The following is a 27,284-nucleotide window of genomic DNA, read 5'->3' as shown; positions in this document are numbered from 1 at the left end:
AGTTAGGACTGGGCAGATAGGCTCCTGAGTTTGGGCTTCACAGAAGAAACTAAAGACCAATAAATATATCAGGGGGCTTCAAATATTTTGTGGAACATGAAATTAAAATATGTTCATTTTATTTCAAAAATATTTGAAACCATGAATATGAGGGGACTTAAAATTCGAGGACAATATTTTGTATGAAAGAACTATACATGTGTTTCAAGAAGTTCTTGCATCAAAATTAACCTACCATTGAATTCTATATTTCATGTTTGATAATAAAAAATAAATAGGCAGTTTCAACTAATGTCTTAAGTATTGGAATAGGATGTATATGATTAAAAGGGTTCTGATACATATTTTCTTCCATGTTATCCTGTCATATACCATACTAGGTTGGGTTCACAACCCAAAAGGTCTCAGTGGTAAGGCTGGACCAAGGTGAAGCCAGGAGCTTTGAACTCTGTTCTGGTCCCCTATGTGGGTGGCAGGGGTCCAAGTGCTGAGGCCGTATTCAGGTGCTTTACTAGGCACATGAGGAGGGAGCTGCATCAGAAGTGGAGCAGATGGAACTTGAACCAGCATCCATATCAGATTCCGGCTTCACAGGTGGAGGCTTAACCTGCTGTGTCACAATGCTGGGCCCTTTAAAAATGCTCTTAGAAAGTGTGCTTAAAAGCTTGGGGGAGATCAGGTATGTATGTTTAAACAAATAAGGCATTTGTATAACATAGACAAAAGTAATGAGCATTGAATCACTCCAAAGTAGTTTACTTCTAAAATGATCAAAACAAAGTCATGCTATTCATTTTTTTCTTAGTTTATTTTTACAGTAGAGTTGACTGAGCTACTCTGTCCTTTCTGTGGGCTAAAAAATGTGTTCTCTAGTTCATTGTGATAACTAGTGCTGTAGGATATTCTTGTTTTAAAAATACAAACAAGTCAGAGGTTACATAGTGGATGGCTATTTTAGTACATTTGTAGGTTTACATAATGACATAGAAAATGTAGGGCTTTTGTAATGAATTATTTTCATATAAGCAAGTCTAGTTTTCACATTTGGAATCCACTTTTTAAAGAAATCAAGATCTCTCAAAACATTACACAAGTCAATAAGATTCTTTTTTTATTAGAATTATTTCAATGTATTCTCAGTTAAGCTATTCTGATTCTTTTATAGTGAAACATTTTTTTCTAGTGACCCTTTCCTGGTTTTCTAATATAAATCCTTTCTAATTTATTTTTATTATATATTACATTGATTATATATTATATAAAACTTATATCACATATGTACCAATATTTTTTAATGATTGACTTATTTGAAAGGCAGAGTCACAGAGAGAGAAGGGAAGGAGATATCGTCTATCCATTGGTTCACTTAAATGGTTGTAATGGCTGGACTAGGCTGAAGCCAAGAGGCCTTGAGCTTCCCATGTAGATGGCAGGAGCCCAAGCATTTGGGCTGGATTGGAAGTAGAGCAGCCAGGACTCAAACTATGGTTTGCCATAGTGTCATTATCAATATAATTGTCTCTGAATCTACGTGGGATTGGTTCTAGGACAACTGTGGTGATACTGAAATCAGCTGATGCTGAAGTCCCTATACACTTGTGGTTCACATAACCATATTTAATTGTCAACGTTTTTAGTGTTCATGTTTAAACATTAAACATTTATACCTGGGATGCTTTTAAATGAAAGTAGTTTACCCACCTTTTCTTTATTATCACTTTTGGTTAGGTAATGAGATTATGTAAGCATGATATTTGTTATTTTCTGTATGTTTGCTCTATCTTGGGGTTTTATGGAAGAGAGGTGATTGTGTCAGTATGATTTTCTTTGCATTGAAATCTTTATCACTGACTGTATCTTGTTTAACTTGCTCTTCAAGCTCATAGTTACTAATTGAGCTTACTTTAGAGAACTTGAGATCAGGAAGATAAGGTAATGATGTATGATAATAAAAAGGTTTGATATTAATGTAATTTATTTTCCTCTTAAAAAAAAATAGGACAAAAAGTCAGTAGAAAGCACTTGCCTTTGTTTTGCACGTCTTGTGGACAACTTCCAACATGAGGAGGTAAGCATCAGTCCTTGGTAATATTTTTATGAAGTTGTTGAATTGCTGAGTAATATTTTTATCTATTTTTTTACAATAATTTTTTTCCCTTGTGTTTGTGAAGAATTTACTCCAGCAGGTTGCTTCCAAAGATCTGCTTACAAATGTTCAACAGCTGTTGGTAGTGACTCCACCGGTTTTGAGTTCTGGGATGTTTATAATGGTGGTTCGAATGTTTTCTCTGATGTGCTCTAACTGTCCAACTTTAGCCGTTCAACTTATGAAGCAGAGTAAGTGATTTTTTATTATCTACTTTAAGCTGGAAAGGAGTTTTGTTTGTTCCTCATTAATGTCAAAGTCATTATAAGCCAAGCAAGTAGCAGGTATTACTATTGCCAAGCACCATGGCACACTAGGTTAATCCTTCGCCTGCGCAGCTGGCATCCCATATGGGCGCCGGTTCTAGTCCCAGTTGCTCCTCTTCTAGTCCAGCTCTCTGCTGTGGCCTAGGATAGCAGTGCAGGATGGCCTGGGTGCTTGCCCACCTGCATCCATGAGAGACTGTGAAAGTAGCACCTGGCTCCTGGCTTCAGATCGGCGCGGCCATTTGGGGAGTGAACCAACGGAGGGAAGACCTTTCTCTCTGTATCTCTCTCTCACTGTCTATGACTCTGCCTGTCAAATAAATAAGTAAAATCTTTAAAAAATAAAAAAAAGGTATTACTAATATCATAGGCACTGCATAGCAAAGCTGTAGAATGTTAATATTAATAATTATGTTTTGGGACAATATATCAGTGTTTCTAACCTCAATGTATTACATTATGTATTCAAAATTTACCCTCGGTGGCTTTAGAGTTAAGAACTCCAGATCTCTTATCATGCATTTACATAGAGAAATCTGAGTTCTGCCGTAATCACTGCTTGCCTTTAGCTTATAAGTTTGGTTTTTTTAAACCTATATTAAGATTCTCTGGCAGTTTATCTGATTTCCAAATGCTTTCCTGCATCAAAATTTGGAGCTTATTTACAGTGGCAACCTCTTGCTAAGTTAGTATTTCCAAACATTTCTGATCCTTTCCCATCCTATAGGAAATCGGTGCTTTCTCCACTGCTATTACAGTTTACCATTCTTCCCCTAAATAGACTTGACAAGTGTGTATCAGAGGATGATAGGGTTTCAGAATACATCAGTTTTTTATGATTATTTCCAGCAGAGTATTAATCACTTTTATGTGAAGCATCGAAAATTAAATACTCTTAATTACAGAATATGTCACCTTGAGATTCAGTGATGATTTTTGCTGATATAGTAGCCTTTGGTCCAATTGTCTCAGACAGTGTGCTTAATGGTGTAATTTTTTGGTTTGGGAGAAACTTAGTTTTAGATTTAGTTGAAATTTTTTAGTGAATTAACGCATTAGGCATTGCCACAGAATTTTGTTGAAAGACAATACTGGGGCTGGCACTGTGGTGTGGGGGGTAAAACTTCTGCTTGTGACGCTGGCATCCCATTTGGGCACCAGTCCGAGTCCCGGCTGCTCCATTTCTGATCCAGCTCCCTATTAATATGCCTGGGAAAGCAGTGGAGGATGGCCCAATCCTTGGGCCCCCCACACCTATGTGAGAGACCCAGGGGAAGCTCCCATATGAGCGCCAGTTCTAGTCCCAGATGCTCCACTTCCAATCCAGGTCTCTGCTATGGCTTGGGAAAGCAGTAGAAGAAGACTGGGTCCTTGGGCCCCTGTACCCATGTGGGAGACCTGGAAGAAGCTTCTGGCTTCAGTGTGTCCCAGCCCTGGCTGTTGCAGGCATATTCAGAGTGTTTCCCAAAGTTAGTATTCTGAAGAATACTTTTATCAGGTACTAGGAACAAAGTTCTCTTTGCCTAAATAAGATTAGGAAGGTCCTACTCCTTGAAGATTCACAATATATTTAGTAAAATGCCTGAGAACTCTTTAAACCTCACATATCTCAACATTGTCTTGATGTTTGAGTACAGATTCTCTCATTTCCACATCTCTAAATACAGTTAGGGAAATCATTGCCTCATATTTGCTTGCTTAAACATTTTGGTTTTCTTGTTCTTTTACTGTCATAAATGTTTCTACCTCTTTTGCATCCTGCAGGAAGTTTGCCACACATTTATCATATAGACACTGCTATACTTTTTTTTTTTTTTAACATGATAGCTCAGGAAACATGATCCTCTATCTCCATTTCATTATTTACCTTCTTTTAAAAAGTTTAAAGAATTCTTATGTTTAATTCCTTGCTTTCACTTTTTTAAAAAAAGATTTATTTATTTATTTATTTATTTATTTATTTTTTTGACAGGCAGGGTGGATAGTGAGAGAGAGAGACAGAGAGGAAGGTCTTCCTTTTTGCCGTTGGTTCACCCTCCAGTGGCCGCTGCGGCTGGCGCATCACGCTGATTCGAAGCCAGGAGCCAGGTGCTTCTCCTGGTCTCTTATATGGGTGCAGGGCCCAAGGACTTGGGCCATCCTCCACTGCACTCCCGGGCCATAGCAGAGAGCTGGCCTGGAAGAGGGGCAACCGGGATAGAATCTGGCGCCCCAACCGGGACTAGAACCCGGTGTTCCGGCGCCACAAGGCGGAGGATTAGCCTGTTAAGCCATGGCGCCGGCCCCTTCAAGATTTATTTATTTATTTATTTGAAATAGAGAGAGAGAGGCCTTCCAACCACTAGTTCATTCCTCAGTTGACTGCAAAGGCCGGAGCTGTGCTGATCAGGAGCCAGGAGCTTCTTCTGGGTCTTCCACCACAGTGCAGGGGTGGCCTGTCTTCTATTGCTTTTTCAGGCCGCAGCAGAGAGGTGGATTGGAAGTGGAGCAGACAAGTCTAGAACAGGTGCCCATATGGGATGCCAGCACTGCAGGCGGCAGCTTTACCTGCTATGCCACAGCTCTTGCCCCTACTCTCAGATTTCTTTTCTTTTCTTTTTTTAATTTACTTATTTGAAAGAGTTACAGAGAGGAGAGGTAGAGAGAGAGAGGTAGAGGTCGAGGGAGGGGGAGAGAGAGAGAGAGGTGTTGCATCCGATGGCTCACTCCCCAGTTGGCCGCAACGGCTGGAGCTGTTCCAATCTGAAGCCAGGAGCTTCTTCCGTGTCTCCCACATGGGTGCAAGGGCCTGGGGACTTGGGCCATCTTCGACTGCACTTTCAAATTTCTTAACAAAATTATTTCTTTTCCTTTTTCTTTTCTTTTCTTTCTTTTTTTTTTTTTTTTTTTTGACAGAGTGGACAGTGAGAGACAGAGAGAAAGGTCTTCCTTTTCTGTTGGTTCACCCCCCAGTGGCGCACTGTGCTGATCTGAAGGCAGGAGCCAGGTGCTTCCCCTGGTCTCACATGCGGGTGCGGGGCCCAAGGACCTGGGCCATGCTCCACTGCACTCCCGGGCCACAGCAGAGAGCTGGACAGGAAGAAGGGCAACCAGGACAGAATCCTGCACCCCGACCAGGACTAGAACCCAGTGTGCTGGCGCTGCAGGCAGAGGATTAGCCTGTTGAGCCGCAGCGCCGGCCAACAAAATTATTTCTTTATAAGAAATTTTCTAAAATTTGTAACCACTGTTTGTGAATTTATATATAAACATTTCATTGAAATGTGACATCCCTAGAAGGAAAAAGCTAAAAAGCTAAAAATCTACAGACATTTCTTATTAGGTTTTATTTATGGCTCATTTGGACTTTTTGTACTTTAGTTTCTGTATTATGTCACATAAGAAAATAATTGTGATTATTTTCCATCCTGGGGAATGACCGTCCCTTGGATGAAGTCCTAGAGTATAACCAGGTTTGGTATTTGTTGTTTGCAGACATTGCAGAAACGCTCCACTTCCTCTTGTGCGGTGCCTCCAATGGAAGTTGTCAGGAGCAGATTGATCTTGTTCCACGGAGTCCTCAAGAACTATATGAACTGACATCTCTGATTTGGTAAAGATTGGGCTAATAATAACTCCTGTGAGGTCATTTTACCTTACAGGCCTAACATTTACTCATAGTTCAGACGCTGCTACTTAAAAATAACTGCACTTTTTATTTGCAGTGAACTTATGCCATGTTTACCAAAAGAAGGCATTTTTGCAGTTGATACCATGTTGAAGAAAGGAAATGCACAGAACACAGATGGTGCGATATGGCAGTGGCGTGATGACCGGGGCCTGTGGCATCCCTATAATAGGATTGACAGCCGGATCATTGAGGTAGTAGTTTCATCGTACCGTTCAAATATATATCTATGTTGGGGAGTGGGTGTAAGGTTGGAATGGGGATTGTACTTGGGCATGCTTACTTCTGAGTTAACTCAAGACTCATCTCATTTTGTCTCCTGAGAACAAGTTCCTCATTTCTGTTTAGGTCAGAAAGCATGGTGTTCTAGTCGTGCTTCTGCTGCTACCTACCTGATTGATTCAGAACATGTAATTCATTGTTTTTTTTCCAGTCTCCTTGTTTCTGAAAGGAAACGTTCAAGAGTAGACTACCTATGTTTCTAAAACATTCCTATCTTCTATCCAAAAGAAACCTCCTCAAAGTAAAGATTTACAACTGCTCAATATATTTTTTAAAGATTTATTCATTTATTTGAAAGAGTTACACAGAGAAGGAGAGGCCAAGAGAGGTCTTCCATCCGCTGGTTCACTCCCCAATTGGCTGCACTGGCTGGAGCTGCGCTGATCCAAAGCCAGGAGACAGGAGCTTCTTCTGGGTCTCCCACACCAGTGCAGGGACCCAAGGACTTGGGCCATCTTCTACTGCTTTCCCAGGCCACAGCAGAGAGCTGGATCAGAAGTGGAGCAGTCGGGTCTTGAACCATATGAGATGGCACTACAGGCAGTGGCTTTACCTGCTACGCCACTGACCCCTCAATATTTTTTAAGAGTAAATACTTTGAAATAAATTAAATACCTATCTTTGAGTGAGTTAATAAATTGTGATACATAGGTATGTTCATCGGATTCATTTCAGGATCTCAGCAAGATAAAAAAGATGAATAATACAAAGGAGAGAAATACATCAAAATATTAACAGCGATTGTCTGTGACAGTTTTGTGTGTTTGCATCTGTGTGTTAAGATTTATTTACTTGAGAGACAGAATTACTCAAGGAGAAGGAGCAATAGAGAGAAAGAGAGGGAGACCCCGAGAGCATGATCTTCCATCTGCTTATTCATTCCCTAAGTATTTGCAGTGGCCAGCACCCAGCCAGATTCAGGGCCAAGAGCCTGCACTCCATCCTGGTCTCCCTTAAGGGTGGCAGGGACACAAGTACATGGGCCATCTTCCACTTTTTTACCAGTCACATTAGCAGGGAGTTGGATTGGGAGCAGAGCCAGCCAGCACTCATGGGATGCCATTGTCACAGGCGTCAGCCCAACCTGCTTTGCCACAACACCAGCCCCGTGATTTTATTTCCATGCTTTTATGTGTTATTAGTGCTGAAATATTTTAAATTCTCAATTCAGCCAAGTATTTGCCCTAGGTTATATAATTTGAGATGCATTGCATCATTTACTAATATTTTCAATATATAAGATAACTGTAATCTTATATTTTCTAATTTCCTTTTTTTAAAAAAAATTTTTTTTGAGAGGGAGACAGAGATAGAGGTCTTCCATCCAGTGATTCACTCCCCAAATGGCCACAGTGGCTGGAGCTGGGCCCATCCAAAGCCAGGAGCTTCTTCTGGGTCTCCCATGTGGTTGCAGGAGTCCAAGCACTTGGGCTGTCTTCCACTACTTTCCCAAAGGTCGTTAACAGGGAGCTGGATTGGAAGTGGAGCAGTCGAGACTTGAACCGGTGCCCATGTGGGATGCGGCACCACAGGCGGCAAACAGCCCCATATTTTCGAGTTTCAACTTTGGAGGTTTGAAATTTTTTCAGAACTTCGCAGTTTAAAATATGAATTTTTGAAAAAAATTCAAGTCACAGACTTAAGAGCAAGAGTTCTTTTGAAGAAATCTGCATTTAGAGTTTGCCATCTTTTCTGAGGACATTAATTGTGGCTTTTGTGTACTGCTAGCCTTAGTATATGAGTAGGCCAGGTTTGCTAAATGGTTTTGGTCTCTAACACTTAACTGTTCTTTTTAGCATTTTCCTGGTAATATGTCTTCATCCTACTAGCTTTTATTTCCTAAGAATCCTGTCACTGTTCAATATGAGTCTTAAGCCTAGACTGGGAGAAAGACTATTCTGTCACTTCTGTAGTCTTTCTAAAATCAAGCAGTGTTAGTCAAAACTGTCTGAATTTAGAGTAAATTCTCTTTAACTCATGCAATCCTGGCAGTGAACTTAGTTCCAGTTATGTTTCTTTTTTTCCTAAAGCACAATCTAAGTATCGAGGGTTCTTTTGTTTTGTTTTTGGTGGGATGTTCAGTCTATCATATAAATGTTTTTAACTTAAGAATTAAGAATATCAAGAATACGAATAAGAGTTCTTTTTTCCTATTAGCAATGCCTTAAAGTTTTCTTAATACAAATAGTGTCATCTTCATGGCAGTGATGACTGGATGTTTCATCAGAATTTTACCTGGAATTATGCCCAAGGGTCCTTAGTAGGTGTATATTTTTGTTTAATTAGGGAATACATGGAATGACTTTTGTCTTTTACTTTGCCATCTAAGATGTGATATAATAAATATGTAAGGTAGCATTTATGGAGTGTTCCACTGTGTCTTAAAGTAATAAATTTCTCCATGTTTATATTCAGGGTTTCTCTCTCTTTGCTCTCAGGCAGCCCATCAGGTCGGTGAGGATGAGATAAGCTTGTCCACTCTGGGACGAGTTTATACTATTGATTTTAATTCTATGCAGCAAATCAATGAGGACACGGGAACAGCACGTGCCATTCAGAGAAAACCTAACCCCTTAGCCAATACTAACACTAGTAAGTAACTTTTGAGTTAAAATAGTACTGTATTTTCATGGGAGCATTACTTTATATTTGCACAATTGGTTCATTGTCTTTCCTTATGGGACTTAGGGCAGTTGTATGCTAGTAATTAAGTTTTGTTTTTTAAGTCATGTGCCTTAACTGATGAATGAGCCATCGTTACTTAAGTGGTATCTCCCGCTGTTAATTCTGCTTAAGTGATGTGCCAGGTTATCTGATCCTGTTCTCTGTTCTGCATTTGGATTCATCCATCCATCAGATCAGTTTTTTTTCTTTTTATTTTATCCCTTTCTGTCAAAATTCTCTAATGAAGAACCATAATAGTAATTTTTCCACCCCACGTTTTTGACATTTTCTTCCCTCCTTGGAAGTTTTTATTTTTTAAATTTATTTATTTGAAAGGCAGAGTTAGAAAGGGAGAGACAGACACAAAGAGATTTTCAGTCTGCTGGTTTAGTCCCCAAATATTCACAATGACCAGGATTGGGCCAGGCTGCAACTGGGAACCTGGACCTTCTTCCGGGTCTCCCAAGTGAGTGCAGGGACCCAGACACTTGAGTCATCTTCACTGCTTTCCCAGGCTTATTAGCAGGGATCTGGATCAAAGTAGTGCAGCTGGGACTCGAACTGGCGCCCATGTGGGTTACTAGTGCTGCAGGCAGCAGCTTAACCCGTTATGCCACAGCTCAGCCCCACTCATTGGGGATTTGGTTGCTTTTGTAGCCCTAGTCTAGAGTGTAGTGGCCAGAAACTTTTTCTGAAAAGTACCACATAATAAATATTTCAGTCTTTTTCTAGGTCATCTGTGTCTCTGTATTCAACACTGCCATTGTAGCCCTAAAACAGCCCCAAATACCAAATGTGGACAAACACACAGGGATGTGTTCCCATAAGGTTATATTTATAGAAACAAGTGGTGAACTGAATTGGATTTATGAACCATAGTTTGCCAACATCTGGTTTAGGACTTCAGTCATTTATCTTTTCTTTATAGCTTATTCCCTCTCAACAGTGTGGCAAAAATTGCTTTGTTTATCCATCTTTTGTAGCTTTTAGCTAAATGTTTATTATCTGTTTCTTAAACTCCTTGTTTTCTTACTAGTGGTTTAGTTGGTTAGTGTTGAAACCCCAATATTTTGTTGAACACGTATTGGGAAAGTAATGTTTTACAGTGTGGCGGTAGTTTGTTACCTTCAGCTGGTCAGAATCATCAGTGGTTTTTCTTACTGGCCCAGCTGCGCCCTGATGCTGACTATATCATACCCGGAAACCCGCAACTGATTAAATTAATCTGAGAGCGTGTCGGCTGGCTACACTGGCTTGAGTGGTTTATTGTTTTCTGAGTTCTGTCACTTCAGGATGTGTATTTTCTATAACAGGTGGATATTCAGAGTTAAAGAAGGACGATGCTCGAGCACAGCTTATGAAAGAGGATCCGGAGCTGGCTAAATCTTTTATTAAGACATTATTTGGTGTTCTTTATGAAGTGTATAGTTCCTCAGCAGGACCTGCGGTCAGACATAAGTGCCTTAGAGCAATTCTTAGAATAATTTATTTTGCGGATGCCGAACTTCTGAAGGATGTTCTGAAAAATCATGCTGTTTCAAGGTGTGTTCATGAAAACAGTAAAACTATTTTAGAAATTCAGTTGTCTGCATGTAATTTCAGAAGTTTCCAAAGTAAATAATACAAAAAATATGTGTAAAACCATTTGGACTATTTTGAGGTGTGCCCTCCTGCCTCATCCATTTATACATAGCTTTAGTACAAAAGAATAAAGTAAACATAATGTTGGCATTTAAGAAAAAATTTTGTTTTGATGGAATGCTTTCACAGTAAAAATACTTGGCTTTCAAATTTAAAGTAGTATGGCCAAGGTAATTACCAAATTCAGACACAATTTTATATGTAAATGCTTTCTCTTTTAGTCATATTGCTTCCATGCTATCAAGCCAAGACCTGAAGATAGTAGTTGGAGCACTTCAGATGGCAGAAATCTTAATGCAGAAGTTATCTGATATTTTTAGTGTTTACTTCAGAAGAGAAGGTAATGTTATTCATGATAATAAATTGAGTCATTTAGATAATTAAAAATGCATATTTAGAAAAAGCTTATCTGTTTCATGTTAAGACATTTACATGTTACAGCTTAAGTTTACATAGAGTGTGTTTTTTATAAGTCTGTTAGTACAGTTTATATGAGATTCACTGTTAGTTAATGAATAATTAGAAATTTTTAATGATTTGGGTGTTTATGAGCCAGAAGCAGTCATGGGCTTCTTTTAATATGGGTCATATCTGGCTACACATAAAGATTCTCCCAAACGTCACAGGTTGCTTTCTTTCCCAATGAATTGTGTCTGTCTGTAGATGAGAACAGTTTGAACGTTAGACCATTTTATCCTTTATTGTATAGTTAATGGAATATTTTGAAGCTTGGGGCAGTCTTTTAGATTGCATTTTGTCTAGTTCTTCAGTTAAAGGTGCTTGAATGTTGAAATCAAATTAAGACACTTTGTACTTTTTTCATTGTTGTATTGAAGACCTCAAAAATGAAACTGTTTAGCTCATTCAGGGGTTTTATCTTTTTTAGTCTTGTTAAGATATTACCTAGTTGATCAGGGTATTCTTTATCAGAATCTATAGTCCTTCCGGTTTTTTTAGGTATGAATGTTTTGCAGAGGTAGGGAATTATTTTGGTTGCCTCTCAATCCCTTAGCTTTAAGAAAAATCCTGTTTGTTCGTATGATCTACTTTCTGTCCTTTTACCCAGCTGTTCTTATGCTGAATTCTTACCTTTTCATACTTGAGAATGTGGTAGACATACTAAAGAGAATTTCACCGTTTAAAATTAGTTTGGTACTAATAACTGAATTTTTTAAATATTTAAAAAATAGGAAGCAAATTTCCTCTTTTCCAAAGGTAACTGGTATTAACAAGTAAGGTACACATATGAATAGCCATTTTCTGGGCTCATACATCTATGTGGTATGTCTTCTAATTTTTAGTCTCAAATTATCTTGTAGTTTACTTTTATAATATTTTCAGTGTCTCTTGTTTGCTTTTTTTTTTTTTTTTTTGACAGGCAGAGTGGACAGTGAGAGAGAGGGACAGAGAGAAATGTCTTCCTTTGCCGTTGGTTCACCCTCCAATGGCACAGCTGGTGCACTGCACTGATCCGATGGCAGGTTCTTATCCTGGTCTCCCATGGGGTGCAGGGCCCAAGTACTTGGGCATCCTCCACTGCACTCCCAGGCCACAGCAGAGAGCTGGCCTGGAAGAGGAGCAACCGGGACAGAATCCGGCGCCCCAACCGGGACTAGAACCCGGTGTGCCAGCGTTGCAAGGCGGAGGATTAGCCTATTGAGCCACGGTGCCGGCCTTCTTGTTTGCTTTTCATTGTTTGTTTCTTGTTTGGAAGTATATCAGAATCAACCTTTTTTTTTTTTTTTTTCCATTTAAAGTGATTTTCTTTCATTTTGATAAGATCAAGTATGCCATCAGATAAAATTTCACATCCCCCAGTTTTTATGTAGCATAAACATTCTAGTGTTAATGGTGGAGATTTGATTGGTTCTGCTTTGCATTTTGTTAGATCTTGCTATTTTTTTCTGGTTTTATCGTAAATGTTAATTCTACCTGAAGGTCTTTCCTTCTTTCTAGATATGGTTAGATCTTTCTGCTGTATGGTCCAGCAGCACTATTGATCCCTTCCATGGACCCATCACTCTTACTCCCACTATTCAATAAATCCCCTGAGAGTATTTACCTTGACCATGGCCATAGTCTTAGTACCTAGCACAATCTGAAATAAAATTACATGAGATAGTATTTGTTGAGCAAGTACCTGAAATTCACATTCATTCTTGACTTCCTTTTCTTTCCCTTGTCCAGCCCTTTCTCCCCTTTCTCCTTTTTCCATTTTCCTTTCCTTAGAATCTTATGGAAGCTCTGGACTCTTTCCCCAGAAAAATGTGAATGCAGCACATTTGCTCACAAATAGATCCAAGGTTGGCATGCAGTTTACAGACTGATAGTCTGATACATGCTTATATACAACCTGTCTTACAAACTGCTGTTTTGCTTTTCTTACATCTGTTGAAGGATGTGACATCCACCATCCTTTAGTAGCTTCTTTTTGGTGGCAGTGTTACTGTACCATCTGAATTTAATTAACACTTCCAAGTTTTTTCTCTTTTTTTTTTATTTTTATTTTTATTTTTTTATTTTTTGACAGGCAGAGTGGACAGTGAGAGAGAGAGACAGAGAGAAAGGTCTTCCTTTTGCCGTTGGTTCACCCTCCAATGGCCGCTCCGGTAGGCGCGCTGCGGCCGGCGCACCGCGCTGATCCGATGGCAGGAGCCAGGTGCTTACCCTGGTCTCCCATGGGGTGCAGGGCCCAAGGACTTGGGATATCCTCCACTGCACTCCCTGGCCACAGCAGAGAGCTGGCCTGGAAGCGGGGCAACCGGGACAGGATCGGTGCCCCGACCGGGACTAGAACCCGGTGTGCCGGCGCCGCAAGGCGGAAGATTAGCCTAGTGAGCCACGGCGCCGGCCCCAAGTTTTTTCTCTTAATCTGGCTGTCGTGCCACAAGGTGGTGTATTGTATTTTTGTAATTGATTATTGTTTTTATAGTGGGTATTTTGAAGTTGAGTAGGACTTTGCTTGTGATCCTATTAAATTTAATGATATGGTTTTGATTATCAGAATACATTCATTGTAAATATCTTTTGCTGTGAAATATGCTGTTTTCCTTATTGGAGTCAGTTTGGAAATTATGACTTGCAAGCCAGCAGTTTTTCATTCGTTTTCCATATATCAGTGTTAGCCTTTAGGAATTTTGTAATGGCGGAAGGTAGTCCTGACTCCTGATTAAAACCAACTCCTTCTCATCTCCATTGCTCTCAAGGTGTAATGCACCAGGTAAAACACCTAGCGGAATCCGAGGCTTTGTTGACAAGTCCACCGAAGGTGTGTACGAATGGATCAGGATCCTTGGGGTCCACAACGTCGGTCAGCAGTGCAACAGCTACAGCTGCCACTAATGCCACGGCTGACTTGGGATCACCCAGCTTGCAGCACAGCAGAGACGACTCTTTAGATCTGAGCCCTCAAGGGTAAGTGAGAGTTTGGTCGTGACTTTTCTGTCTTTGCTTTTAGCTGGGTTTTGATTCCTGAGACTCATACAAGGGGTAACATAGTAAAATATTAGCATGATTTATATTTTTCTTTGTTTTTACTTTAGCTGGCTAATGTGAGCAAAATGTAGCAGTTTGTGGAAACTTAAAGTATTAAGCTATACTCTTATTTCAGCCCTTGTTTCTGATACCAGATCCTTGTGATTATTGGCTGTATTGTCACATACCTACACTTTTAAGACATCCAGATAGTAATACAGTGAAAAATATTGAAAACTAGAAGTTTTAGACTGAAGGCACAAAAACCTGACTTCTAATTTGTCAAGTGGAACAACTCTCCTGTTCTTAGTAAAGGAAAGTGGAAGTTACTGAAGAGAATCTCTTGTCTGTTTATCAGCTCTTTTTTTTTTTTTTTTTTTTTTTTTAAAGATTGATTTGTTTATTTGAAAGGCAATTTTACAGAGAGGTGGGGGGCTGGGGTGGGTGGATCTTCCATCTGCTTGTTCACTCCCCAGATGGCCACAGCTGCCAGAGCTGCACCTATCTGAAGCCAGGAGCTTCTTCTGGGTCTCCCACATGGGTGCAAGGGTCCAAGGTCTTGGGCCATCTTCTAATGCTTTCCCAGGCCATAGCAGGAGCTGGATTGGAAGTGGAACAACCAGAATTCAAACTGGCACCCAAATGGGATGCTGGTGCTGCAGGTAGTGGCCTTACCCGCTACATGCATCACAGTGCTGGTCCCAAATCTCTGTTGCACTGTACCAAAACCTTCATTTTGGTGTTCATTTTGTTGTCAAGAAACAAATCATATTCTAAAATACTTTTATTTCTTTATTAGACAATATTGCTACATGAATGATACATAATAAACTATATTCAGTCCTGAAATTCAAATGTATGCAATGTAAGACTCCTTTTTATCCCTTTTATGTTTGAAATAGATGTTGGTAAACCATAACAATTTTCAGTAAGTGCAATTCAGGAATTTAATCTTAGAAACTTAGTACAGTCCTGTTAACTAGCTGAGAAGTGGGGGTGGCTGCTTTTGGTGCCACCTGGTGGCGGTTGTCTATTCTAGCTTAAGTAGAAATCTTCGCACTTCTGGCCAGGACTCAGGGCACAGCTGTTACTCAGGAAGCTGCTGATTCCAGGTGGAACTCAGATTATTGTGGAGATTGGACCTGCGACTATTGGGAACTGTCTACCTATTGGAGGTTACATTTGTCTGTCATTGTCCCTTCCAGCTTTGGCATCCACTCCTCTTCTCCATAGCCCCTCTCCCACCCTCCACCTGCTTGCAGTAGTCCTGAATTATTGTAGGGTTTTGCTGTATAAAGTAGGCATGCTGCCTGACACATTATAGGCATCCAGTGAGTTTCAGGGAGTTGCGCTGCAGCTCAGAGGAGTGCTACTGTAAGTCACAGATTCAGATTTGAATATAGAGTCTAACAGTTGATTTTGAAAGAAGAAAGAACCTGTTTTTTTTAAAGTATTTTTTGAGGTTTCGGTGGCTCCATATTAAGTGTATGAGCTTAAATACATTATTCCATAGAAATGTCAGATGTTGGAAGACTTTTTCCAAATTTTAAAAATTTTATTTTAAAAATTTTATTCTTGGGGCTATTCTCCCAGTGAACTAGCTTTTTCATCTGTTTAATCTTGTGTACATTTGTTAGTTTCAGGATCTATTACTATTTCAAACTGCATCCAGTATTTAGATCAGAGGCTACAGACATTCTGTTTTATATGGTTCAGATTCAGAATAGGTTGTTCACATATCACCACTAGATTTGTATATTGGTTTAAACAAGTACTGAAATGCAATCATTTAAGATGTTGCCGTTGCCACACCATGGAGTTATTTTTTATAGTATCTTGTAAATAGTTAGGGAAGTATTTTGATAATATATATATTTTACTTGTTACAATTATGTTTGGGAAGAAATACGGCATTTAAATTAACATACACTTTCTACTTGCTGGTTACATGGTGTTACTTGTTTAGTTTGTTGTATATTTGTTTTGCATGATTTGTATTCTACTTTTTATAGTATAGTTGAAGGCAGAAAACTAAAGAGCAAATGCTGTTTTTTGTTTTTGTTTTTGTTTTTGTTTTTTTTTTTTAATTTCTATGTATTTTTATTTGAGAGACAGAGAGATACAGGTTTCCCATTCACTGGTTCATTCCCCAGATAGCCACCACAGCTACGGCTGGGCTGGCCAAAGCTCCCATGTAGGTGGCATGGACCTAGTCAACTGCAGCCACCACCTGCTCCTCTCAGGGTGCACATTAGCAGGAAGCTGGAATCAGGAGTGCACACTGTGATAGAGTGCATTCCAATTGGTACCTTAACTATGATGTGAACACCTGCCTTGTGGCTTTAATTTTAATATTCCTGTGTAGTCAAATAGCTGGTTATTTTTGAACTAATTATTTCCTGAATACTTCTGGAACACGACTGGCACAGAGTCAGCGTGACATAATCACTAAGTGAAAAATGTTCTGTTGTGACAATGTTTTAGGACTCATTGTTTGAGCCATTCTGTTGTACATATAAATCAGTGGCGGCCGGCGCCGCGGCTCAATAGACTAATCCTCCGCCTGCGGCGCCGGCACACCGGGTTCTAGTCCCGGTCGGGGCACCGATCCTGTCCCGGTTGCCCCTCTTCCAGGCCAGCTCTCTGCTGTGGCCCAAGTGCTTGGGCCCTGCACCCGCATGGGAGACCAGGAGAAGCACCTGGCTCCTGGCTTCGGATCAGCGTGGTGTGCCGGCTGCAGCGCAGCAGCCATTGGAGGGTGAACCAACGGCAAAGGAAGACCTTTCTCTCTGTCTCTCTCTCTCACTGTCCACTCTGCCTGTCAAATAAATAAATAAATAAGTTGCAATTACTAAACTTGCCCTGTATTTTCCCATGGAGCAGTCGATTAAGTGATGTCCTAAAGAGGAAACGACTGCCAAAACGAGGACCACGAAGGCCAAAGTACTCCCCTCCAAGAGATGACGACAAAGTAGACAATCAAGGTAACTCTTGGTGAAACTGGGGAGACGGGCGACAGGTTGAGGGGCAGCAGCTGCAGAAATGTACTTCGGTAAAACTGCTAATAGCTTTTGAAGTATACTTGAGTTTCCCGAACACCCAGTATTCTTAGTTCTTTCAGCTAATTATTAAGAATGTTAATGTTAAAATTCAAGTTGATTTTCATTTTTTATGCCAAAACAACTCTCGTTTTTTCTATTAGTTTTAAAGTATTTAACTGTAGTTGTCTTTTCTTCTAATAGCTAAAAGCCCCACCACTACTCAGTCACCTAAATCTTCATTCCTGGCAAGCTTGAATCCAAAAACATGGGGAAGGCTCAGTGCACAGTCCAACAGCAACAGCATCGAGCCAGCACGGACTGCAGGAGTCAGTGGTCTCGCCAGGGCTGCTGCGAAGGACACTATATCCAATAATAGGTGATGTAGAGGGAATACTGTATCACTTGCTTCTGTTCCCATATTGAAAAACTTAACATTTCAGTGAGCACTTTGATTGTATGGAAATGCTGCATGCCCTGCAGAACTTTGTTCTTTTTTTTATTATTATTTATTTTTTTATTTTTTTTATTATTTCAGGCAGAGTGTATAGTAAGAGAGAGACAGAGAGAAAGGTCTTCCTTTTTGCTTTTGGTTCACCCTCCAATGGCCGCTGCGGCCGGCGCACCGTGCTGATCCGAAGCCAGGAGCCAAGTGCTTCTCCTGGTCTCCCATGCGGGTGCAGGGCCCAAGGATTTGGGCCATCCTCCACTGCCTTCCCTGGCCATAGCAGAGAGCTGGCCTGGAAGAGGGGCAACTGGGATAGAATCCGGCGCCCCAACCGGGACTAGAACCCGGTGTGCCAGCGCCGCAAGGTGGAGGATTAGCCTGTTAAGCCACAGCTTGGCCTAGAACTTTAACTTTGTTCTCAGGTGTTGCATAGCTGAAGTCAGAGGTGGATTCTCCCTTCGTGATGTGTGCCTCAGGCTCTGTCCTCATGTTTTAATCTTAACGTTTGAAAGCTCATATGTATAAAACCAAACAGCACCTACTCCTCAGTTTTGTTGTGGACAAGGCAAAGCAGACATTTTCTGTCCACATGTTTCCATGATAAATTTCCTTATGTATTATGATGGGATTTAGGGATTTCAGAGGAGAGTCCTTTATTAGAACTTGGGATTCTGTCAGTTAAGCTATTTCGCACAAATTTACGTCTTTTAAAATCTTTGGGAATTGTGTCTTGGCCCAGGATGTAGCATATTAACATGAATTACTTTCTCTGTAAATACGAAATAAAAATATCAAATGCCATTGGGAAAATAAGCGTGCTTTTTTGTTTGGTTATTTTTCTGAATTTCAGTTAAAAAAATAATTAAGCAAATATGTGTGTGTGTCTCAGAAGGTCACCAGTATTGGTGATTTACACAGCCTAGGCTCGTTTGTCTTAGTGACTGTTTTTGATCTATAGCTTTTTACTTCTACTGTCCAGGGAACACAAATAAAGGAAAATCGGAATATGTTTGTACTCAGAGAACAATTCTGTAAAATTATATTTGGATGAAGCTTATGAAACTGTTCCATTGTAGGGTCCCTAGACATTAGAACATCTTGTTTACTACTCATGTAATGACCTGAAGCGTATTTTAAGTACCTGAATAGTTCTCTGGGTACAACTTAGCCCATTTTCAAAATGAAACTTAATTTGGTTAACATGGAATCTGAATTTATTAAACTGTAAGCATAGTCTGAAAAGGGTTTTAAATGTAGCAGCTGTTTGCTTTTGGTCAGAAGTTATAGTTGGGTTCCTTTCTGTGCACACTGAGACTTCAATATCTCCTTTTTTCTTGTTATAGGGAAAAGATTAAAGGTTGGATTAAGGAACAGGCCCATAAATTTGTAGAACGTTACTTCAGTTCTGAGAACATGGATGGGAGCAACCCTGCCCTGAATGTCCTCCAGAGACTTTGTGCTGCAACTGAACAACTCAACCTCCAGGTGCCTTGTCTTGTGCATCTCTCTAGGCCTTTTCAGTTTCTTTCATCTTGCTGTTTCTTTCTTTGATACTCTAGCTTTCCACTTTATTTTTCAGCAAATATTCTGTGGGCACTGATATTTCTTATACTATCTCGAGTGCCATGGTTCAGTGTTCTATCACTAAATAGACTGGAACTCTTGTCCTTGCTTTGTTTCTTTCCCATCCCATCTTTCGTGATAAATGGTAATTTCAGAAATGTGCCTCAGACATGTTTCCTGTTTTATGAGTCCTCTTCAACTAAATATATCAGAATTGTTAGGTTACCTGAAATGTGTTAATTTAAAGCCACACCTAGTATTATCTTCTCATAGCCTCTCCAGTTCATATTTTTAATCATGTATTTTATATATATATATATTCTATATAATATATTGTTGAATAAGAAAGTTTTTTCCTTATGTAATTATGGATACCTATTTTTTGTTACCAAGTATTTAATTTTGTGTGTGTGTGTGTGTGTGTGTAAGATTGTATTTTCTAAAAATAGGAATATAGCACTCACTAGGGATGGGCGTTGTGGCACAGTGGGCCAAGCTGCTGCTTGGGATGCCTCTCTCCCATTGAGAAGCACTGCTGGTTTGAGTCCCTGCTTCTCCATTGCTGATCCAGCTTTCTGTTAATGCATCCTCGGAGGCAGCAGATGGCTTGAGTGCTTGCACCTCTGCCACTCGTGGGAAACAAAGCTGGACTTCTAGGCTACTGGCTTCGTCCTGATCCAGTCCTGCCTGTTGCCAACATTTGAGGGAGTGAACCAGTGGATGGAAGATCTCTCTCACTCTGCCTTTCAAGCAGATGAAAAAAATAAATGTTACAAAATGTCTCCATATTCTGCCCCTTTTTTTTAAAGGCCTGTTGGGGAAATATGGAATCGTGCCTTTAGTAAGTGTTGACATTAATAAAGAGGCCGGTGCTGCGACTCAATAAGCTAATCCTCCGCCTGCGGTGCCGGCACACCGGGTTCTAGTCCTGGTCGGGGCGCCGGATGCTGTCCCGGTTGCCCCTCTTCCAGGCCAGCTCTCTGCTGTGGCCTGGGAATGCAGTGGAGGATGGCCCAAGTGCTTGGGCCCTGCACCTGCATGGGAGACCACGAAAAGCACCTGGCTCCTGGCTTTGGATCAGCGCGGTGCGCCGGCCGCAGCGCACGCCTCAGCGGCCATTGGAGGGTGAACCAACCAACAGAAAAGGAAGACCTTTCTCTCTCTCTCTCACTGTCCACTCTGCCTGTCAAAAAAAAATAATAATAATAAAAAATAAAGAAATTAATAAAGAAATATAATTTCCAACTCTTTCAGGTGGATGGTGGAGCTGAGTGCCTTGTAGAAATTCGTAGCATAGTCTCGGAATCAGATGTTTCATCGTTTGAAATCCAACATAGTGGATTCGTGAAGCAGCTTTTACTTTACTTGACATCTAAAAGTGAAAAAGATGCTGTGAGCAGAGAGATCAGATTAAAGAGATTCCTTCATGTATTTTTTTCTTCTCCAGTAAGTTATCTAAAAATGCTGGCATATCTTAGTGTAAGAATCAGTATTCACTAAGTTATCAAAAAATGTTGGTGTATGTTATGTAAGAATCAGTGTTCACTGATGCGTGTTTTCATTCTGGTAATCATTTCCAGGAGATGTTGGTCCAGATACTGAAATTTTCTCATTTGTTTATATACAGTTGGGTTCCTTGGACTTCTTTGTATAAAACCATAGAGTTTCATTTCACAAATTCTACAGTCTGAGTATCTGGAAATTTTTTCTACTGTGATAGTGGTCCCTCACTTTTGAATTTATTTTATTTGCAATATTTTTAAATATATTGCATTTTGCAATACCTTCTTTTAGGAAAACAGACCTAATATAGCTATAGACATAGGAGAGGGTAGACTTACATATTTCTATTTTCTATATAAAATAGCCTTAACAGTTCTATTAAAAGGAATGTAGTCATCATTTTAATATGACTCATAAGGCTAGGAACCACAGGATCACTTCTCTTCTTCATCCTATTGAAATGCTGTTGAACATTATTGACTGAACATTCTCCTTGTTTACAATTACCTCAGAGAAGGTATCCCTGAGAAAGTGTGTGAATTATCTGTGTGACATAGCTAAAGCAGGGGTGGGAAGTGTCTGACCCCTGGGCTGAGTAAGGCCCACGAAATATTTGGTTTGGCCCTGCCAAGGCAACTGCAGGTAGGACTGCAGGTGGGACTGAATAAATCTATAGTAGGCTAATTTTAGGTTGATAATTTTGTATGGCCTGCTGATGATATAAATATCCACATGACCCTTGGCAGAAAAAAGATTCCTCACCCCTTGGGCTAAAGGGTAACTCTGTTATGTATTACCAACAGTACTTCAGTATGCCATAGCAAATTTTGCAGGTGTTTGAGTACTGCTTGTTTTATTATAACTTATGGGGCCGGCTAAAGAAGAGCTAACGTCTATTGGAGATTCAGCAGATGTGTGTGAGTATTGGTATAGTCTTATGTCATGTTTAAGATTACGTGTAGATTGGCTAGAGTGATTGAGTTCCTTTAACACATATAGGAGACCTGGATTGAATTCCTAGCTCCTCTGTTTGGCTCTATCCTTGGCTATAGGGCACATTTGGAGAGTGAACCATTGGATGGAAGTGCATTGGCTCTGTGCCTCTCAAATAAGTAAATAATTTTAAAAAGATAATGTGTATATCTGTAATCTCGTCTGAAACGCCTAAGGTGTTGTTAGAGTTCTGTAGAATGGGTTTGTGTCCCTGATGGATTCTGAACAGCTCTATTACACCCATTAAATATTTTTGCAGCACAGCATATGAATATTCTTATGAAAGGCAGACAAAGACTGCAGATAGCCTCATACCTGTATGGATCTGGTTTTGCCACCAAATGACTGAATGTTTTTGGAGCCTTCTGGATATAGGTTCTGTGAATAAGGGATGGTGAGCTACATAAAAATATCATCATTGTAATACTTTGGAAACGTTGTTCCAACAGATCTGTCACAAAAGTTACAAATGAGTAGAGTGTTTTACAAATCTGCTCATTACATTTTCTTGTTGATGAGTGATCCATTTTCGAAAGTCCTTTAACGGTTGCTTAATCGGTTGTCTTTAGCTTCCTGGAGAAGAGCCAATTGGAAGAGTAGAACCAGTGGGAAATGCACCTTTGTTGGCATTAGTTCACAAAATGAACAACTGCCTCAGCCAGATGGAACAATTTCCAGTCAAAGTACATGATTTCCCTAGTGGAAATGGAACGGGAGGCAGGTAAGGACCACTGCCTGCATATACCCTGGGTTTTGGATTTGGTGCTTAACATTGTTGAGGTAAAATGGCAAGAGGTCTTGTTAAGTCTTGATTACCCAAAGAACATTATTCTGTAATAACAAGAAATTAAGTACCTACATTGTGACTCCAGTGCTTTTTTTGTCTTCACAATCATACCATGTTTTAAAGAGATATAACCCAGTAACCTTGTTTGCAAGTTATAATAGGCTTAGTTTTCCTTAAGTAAAATACATTTTAATATATAAGACTTCTAAGAATTTTGTGAATGTGGTTAAAAATTTAAATCATGTGGTTAAAAATTTAAATCTTGTGCAGTGTCATTTCATATGTGGTGTTAAGTGGTTATTATCTGTGTTTTGATGGGTTTTAACAAGTATGCGTTCATTTTGAAGTTTTGCTATTTAATAAAAATCATTAGTTTTTTCTTGGTTATAACAGTTCTAAGGACTCTTGAGGTACTACAGAAAGAATTAACTGTAAACAATTGTTGTGTTACAAGCTTCATGGAATATTTTGATGGGAAGCCTAGAAAACAAAAGTTTGGTTTTAAAATACACATTTTTATGTATTTTAAAATATTTTTAAAAATCCTATCGAATTAAAACCATAAATGTTTTTTGGGTGGATAAAGCAATCATTCATGGCATGTTTGAAATTTAGTGTGTAGTGTGCTCTTGAAGATTTTATTAAATAAGAGATCAATATAACTGTGCTTCAGAAAACTCTCAGGCTTTTCTTTTTTCTCAAGTTTATGTGAAATGTTTATATGTATAAATATATAATGAAATACTCTTTCCTATACCCCCTCACTACATTTTAAGCTTGTCAGTATCTGACTGTTGATAGAGCCTTTTATTACAGGTTTCAACTGTTCTGGCTGTTAAACTGCTTTGTTCAAAAGTGTGTATCAGGGGCTGGCACTTTGTCCTAGAAGGTTAAGCCTCCACCTACAGTTTTGGCATTCTATATGGGTGCCGATTCTAGTACCGGGTGCTGCACTTATGATCCAGCTCCCTACTAGTGGCCTGAGATAGCAGTGGAGGTTGGTCTAAGTGCTTGGGCCACTGCATCCACATAGGAGACCTGAAAGAAGCTCCTGAATCCTGGCTTCATTCAGACCCAGCTTTGGCTCTTGTGTCCATTTGAGAAATGGACCAGCAGACGGATGATCTCTGTCTCTGTCTGTCTCTCCCCCTTTGTAACTGTACCTTTCAAGTAAATAGATAAATTTCTTCCTTTTTTTTTTTTTTTTTGAAAAAGTATATACCAGTAAATTTTAAAGGTTAACTTTATATATATATATATATATATATATTTATCAATTTATTTGAAAGGCATAGCTTACAGAGAGAGGGAGGGAGAGACATGCGAAAGAGAGAGGGAGAGATCTTCCATCCACTGGTTCACTCCCCAAATGGCCAAAACGGTCACAGGTGGACCAAAATGAAAGCAAGAGCTTCTTCGGGTGCGGGGTGCCCAAGCACTTCAGCCATCTTCTGCCGATTTCCCAGGTGCATTAGCAGTAGTTGGATTGGAATTGGAGCAGCCAAGTCTTGAACCGGTGCCCATATGGGATGCCTGCGTTGCAGGTGGAGTTTTTACCCACTATGCCAAAATGCCAATCCCTAAAGGTTAGCTTTTTTTTTTTTTTTTTTTGACAGGCAGAGTGGATAGAGAGAGACAGAGAGAAAGGTCTTCCTTTGCCGTTGGTTCACCCTCCAGTGGGCGATGCGGCCAGCGCACTGTGCTGATCCAAAGGCAGGAGCCAGGTGCTTCTCCTGGTCTCCCATGGGGTGCAGGGCCCAAGTGCTTGGGCCATCCTCCACTGCACTCCTGGGCCACAGCAGAGAGCTGGCCTGGAAGAGGGGCAACCGGGACAGGATCGGTGCCCTGACCGGGACTAGAACCCAGTGTACTGGTGCCGCTAGGTGGAGGATTAGCCTGTTGAGCCTTGGTGGCAGCCTTTTTTTTTTTTTTTTTTTTTTTTTTTTTTTTTTTTAAGATTTATTTTATTTATTTGAAAGAGTTACAGAGAGAGAGTTCTTCCATCTGCTGGTTCACTCCCCAGATGGCTGCAACGGCCAGAGCCGCACTGATCCAAAGTGAGGAGCCAGGAGCTTCTTCCAGGTCTCCCACATGGGTGCAGGGTAACAAGGACTTGGGCCATCTTCTACTACTTTTCCAGGCCATAGCAGAGAGCTGGGTGGGAAGTAGAGCAGCTGGGACTAGAACTGGCACTTTATACTAGGGCTTTAACCCACTGTGCTACAGCACCAGCCCCCTCTAAATATTAACTTTTAATGTAGTTTTTAGCTGACATCTTTGAAAGTCAAAAGGAGAGGATTTTCTGTTTATAAGTGGAATTTGATGGGAAAGGGCAATATATTGCCAAATGAGCATGTTGGTAGTTGAGGAGTTTTTGTTCCAGAGAAATAGCCAAGCATCCATGCTGAGGAATTTCTGCTCCCCTGGCTCCTGGTGATGCTGATTTCATATTTTCATACCATGCACACACACCCATCTTTTATTTCTTATTTATAATAGCTTTTACTAAATAACTTGACCTTATGACTTTACCATTTACAGAATTGGTAAGTGCTTTTTTATGCCTTAAAAATTGCAGAGTTTGTATTATCTTTGATTTGAATTGGTATGTATTGTTTGTGAAAATAATAGAATAACTTTTTTTCACAAATTATCTTGAGCTTTTCTCTCAACAGAGGATCACAGGCTTTAAAATTCTTCAACACACATCAGTTAAAATGCCAGTTACAGAGACATCCTGACTGTGCAAACGTGAAACAGTGGAAAGGTGGACCTGTCAAGATTGACCCCCTGGCTTTGGTACAGGCTATCGAGAGATACCTTGTAGTCAGAGGTATGTTGCAGATGTATTTTGTGTGAAGTTAATGTTAAGTGATAGTTACATTATTTCCCCATTACATGCTGTTTCAGCCAAAATCCTAGGTAGTAGGAATTATGTTCCTTTTAATTAAATTTATCTGAATATTCTGCCTACTCGAATGATAAGCTAATTTATTTTGTCGGAATTGTAATTAGATTGACAATTTTCTTAGATCTTTCTACTTCATAAATCAGGATGTAATTATATGTATGTTTTTCTAAGAATGTATTAATTTAATGACTGTATTCAGGCCTTCTTTGACACTTAATCTTGCTGGGAATTTAACAGCCTTCTTGGGTATTTAGGGTATGGAAGAGTGAGGGAAGATGATGAAGACAGTGATGACGAGGGGTCAGATGAGGAGATAGACGAGTCTCTGGTAAGGTGCCATTCTCACTGTGCTGTAACATCTAGGTTGCATTTTCACAATTTTGGTTACTACTTCTAGTCAGCCACAGTCTGAAAATATGAAAAAGAATTCCATAAATAAGCAGTTTTTAGGTTTAAGATAAATTTTATCGTATCATATTACAATTATCTTTTTTTTTTCCGTTATTGTTGTTAGTCTCAAATTCAACTTTATCATAGGTATGTACATTGAGCAGTCCTAATCTGAAATCCAGAATGCTCTAAAATTCAAAACTTCTTGAACACTGATAGAATACAAGTGGAAAGTTCCACACCTGACCTTTTGTGATGGGTCACAGTCTAAACACTGGTGCACTAAAAATAGAAAATTCCCTGCAGGCTGTGCAGATAATCCAGTATACAGAAAACATAAGTTTTTCTGTCCTGACTCAGGACTCATTCCCAAGATATCTGATTTTGTAAATGCAAATACTTTGAAATCAGAAACACTTCTGGTCTCAAACATTTCCCGGCATAAACTCAACGTGTGTAAGATTCAGTACTGTCTGTTTCTAGAATCCACTGGGGGTTTTGGAATATATTCCCCAAGGTTAAGGGGCGAGGAATGTGTAAAAGTCAGCACCTGTAGCTTAAATGGATTCTGCTTTGCTTTATTCAGGCTGCTCAGTTCTTAAATTCAGGAAATGTAAGACACAGGCTACAGTTTTACATTGGAGAACACTTGCTACCATATAACATGACTGTGTATCAGGCAGTCCGGCAGTTCAGTATACAGGCGGAAGACGAAAGAGAATCCACGGATGATGAGAGCAATCCCCTAGGGAGAGCTGGTATTTGGACAAAGACTCATACAATATGGCAAGTTTAAAAATTATTTCTTTTGGTATTTCACAAACTTTGAAACTGTCATGTGTTTTAGAACCCTTACGAAGTTAGTGGCTGACTTTTATAAGGAGAGGGGCCCCTAAATTCTTTCAGTTATTAAAAATCACTTCAAATATTTGATAATTTACATATACATTTGAATATATAGCTTCTGCCTCAATCTACTAGAAAACATTCATGGGAAATTATGATAATTCACATGTACTTTTCTGGAATCATTTCAAATCTTAATGAAAAAAAAAAAATGTTCTCATAAGATGATGTTCTGTTAGCTAATAAGTTGGGTATCTCCGTGTCTGTAGATTTCCTGTATTGTCTTTGTGTGTCTGCTGTTTGGAGAGAGCAGTTTCTTGACTAAATTTCTCAGGCAGCCCCTCCCAGGAAGGTGGTCTCTTCTGGAACCACACTGTTGGTAACTCTGAATCCAGACTAGGGATGCAGAGGGTAGACCTGCAGAAGTTCTTGCAACTCTGGATGGTGTCTGTGCTTTGGCCCCTTGCCTTTGATAGCTGCAGTTTTAAAATCTACATGTGATATACATACTTTTTTATCATTTTAGGTACAAACCTGTGAGAGAGGATGAAGAAAGTAATAAAGATTGTGTTGGTGGTAAAAGAGGAAGAGCCCAAACAGCTCCAACAAAAACTTCCCCTAGAAATGCAAAAAAGCATGATGAGTTATGGCATGGTAAGATGATA

At 39.8% G+C, this 27,284-nt stretch overlaps 1 protein-coding gene across 12 annotated transcripts in view; it reads left to right on the top strand.

Annotated features, from left to right (window-relative positions):
- TRIP12 (thyroid hormone receptor interactor 12) overlaps positions 1-27,284 on the top strand; it is a 157,598-nt gene that overhangs the window by 102,604 nt on the left and 27,710 nt on the right. For 6 of the 12 annotated variants that reach the window (XM_062193202.1, XM_062193254.1, XM_062193237.1 and 3 more), the window contains 17 exons: positions 2,000-2,068; positions 2,172-2,337; positions 5,887-6,004; positions 6,117-6,276; positions 8,800-8,953; positions 10,339-10,567; positions 10,888-11,006; positions 13,873-14,080; positions 17,024-17,124; positions 17,383-17,557; positions 18,970-19,111; positions 20,444-20,635; positions 22,255-22,406; positions 25,133-25,305; positions 25,638-25,711; positions 26,360-26,559; positions 27,146-27,273. In XM_062193202.1, coding sequence (XP_062049186.1) covers positions 2,000-2,068; positions 2,172-2,337; positions 5,887-6,004; positions 6,117-6,276; positions 8,800-8,953; positions 10,339-10,567; positions 10,888-11,006; positions 13,873-14,080; positions 17,024-17,124; positions 17,383-17,557; positions 18,970-19,111; positions 20,444-20,635; positions 22,255-22,406; positions 25,133-25,305; positions 25,638-25,711; positions 26,360-26,559; positions 27,146-27,273 — 2,560 coding nt within the window. The remainder of the gene's footprint in view (positions 1-1,999; positions 2,069-2,171; positions 2,338-5,886; positions 6,005-6,116; positions 6,277-8,799; positions 8,954-10,338; positions 10,568-10,887; positions 11,007-13,872; positions 14,081-17,023; positions 17,125-17,382; positions 17,558-18,969; positions 19,112-20,443; positions 20,636-22,254; positions 22,407-25,132; positions 25,306-25,637; positions 25,712-26,359; positions 26,560-27,145; positions 27,274-27,284) is intronic. The other 6 variants (XM_062193269.1, XM_062193245.1, XM_062193229.1 and 3 more) reach the window with 3 other exon arrangements.

The sequence above is a fragment of the Lepus europaeus genome, chromosome 1 (genome assembly GCF_033115175.1).
Source record: "Lepus europaeus isolate LE1 chromosome 1, mLepTim1.pri, whole genome shotgun sequence".
NCBI lineage: Eukaryota > Metazoa > Chordata > Mammalia > Lagomorpha > Leporidae > Lepus > Lepus europaeus.
The sequence above is the reverse complement of the archived record's forward strand: the minus strand, read 5'-3'. Positions and strand labels throughout refer to the sequence as shown.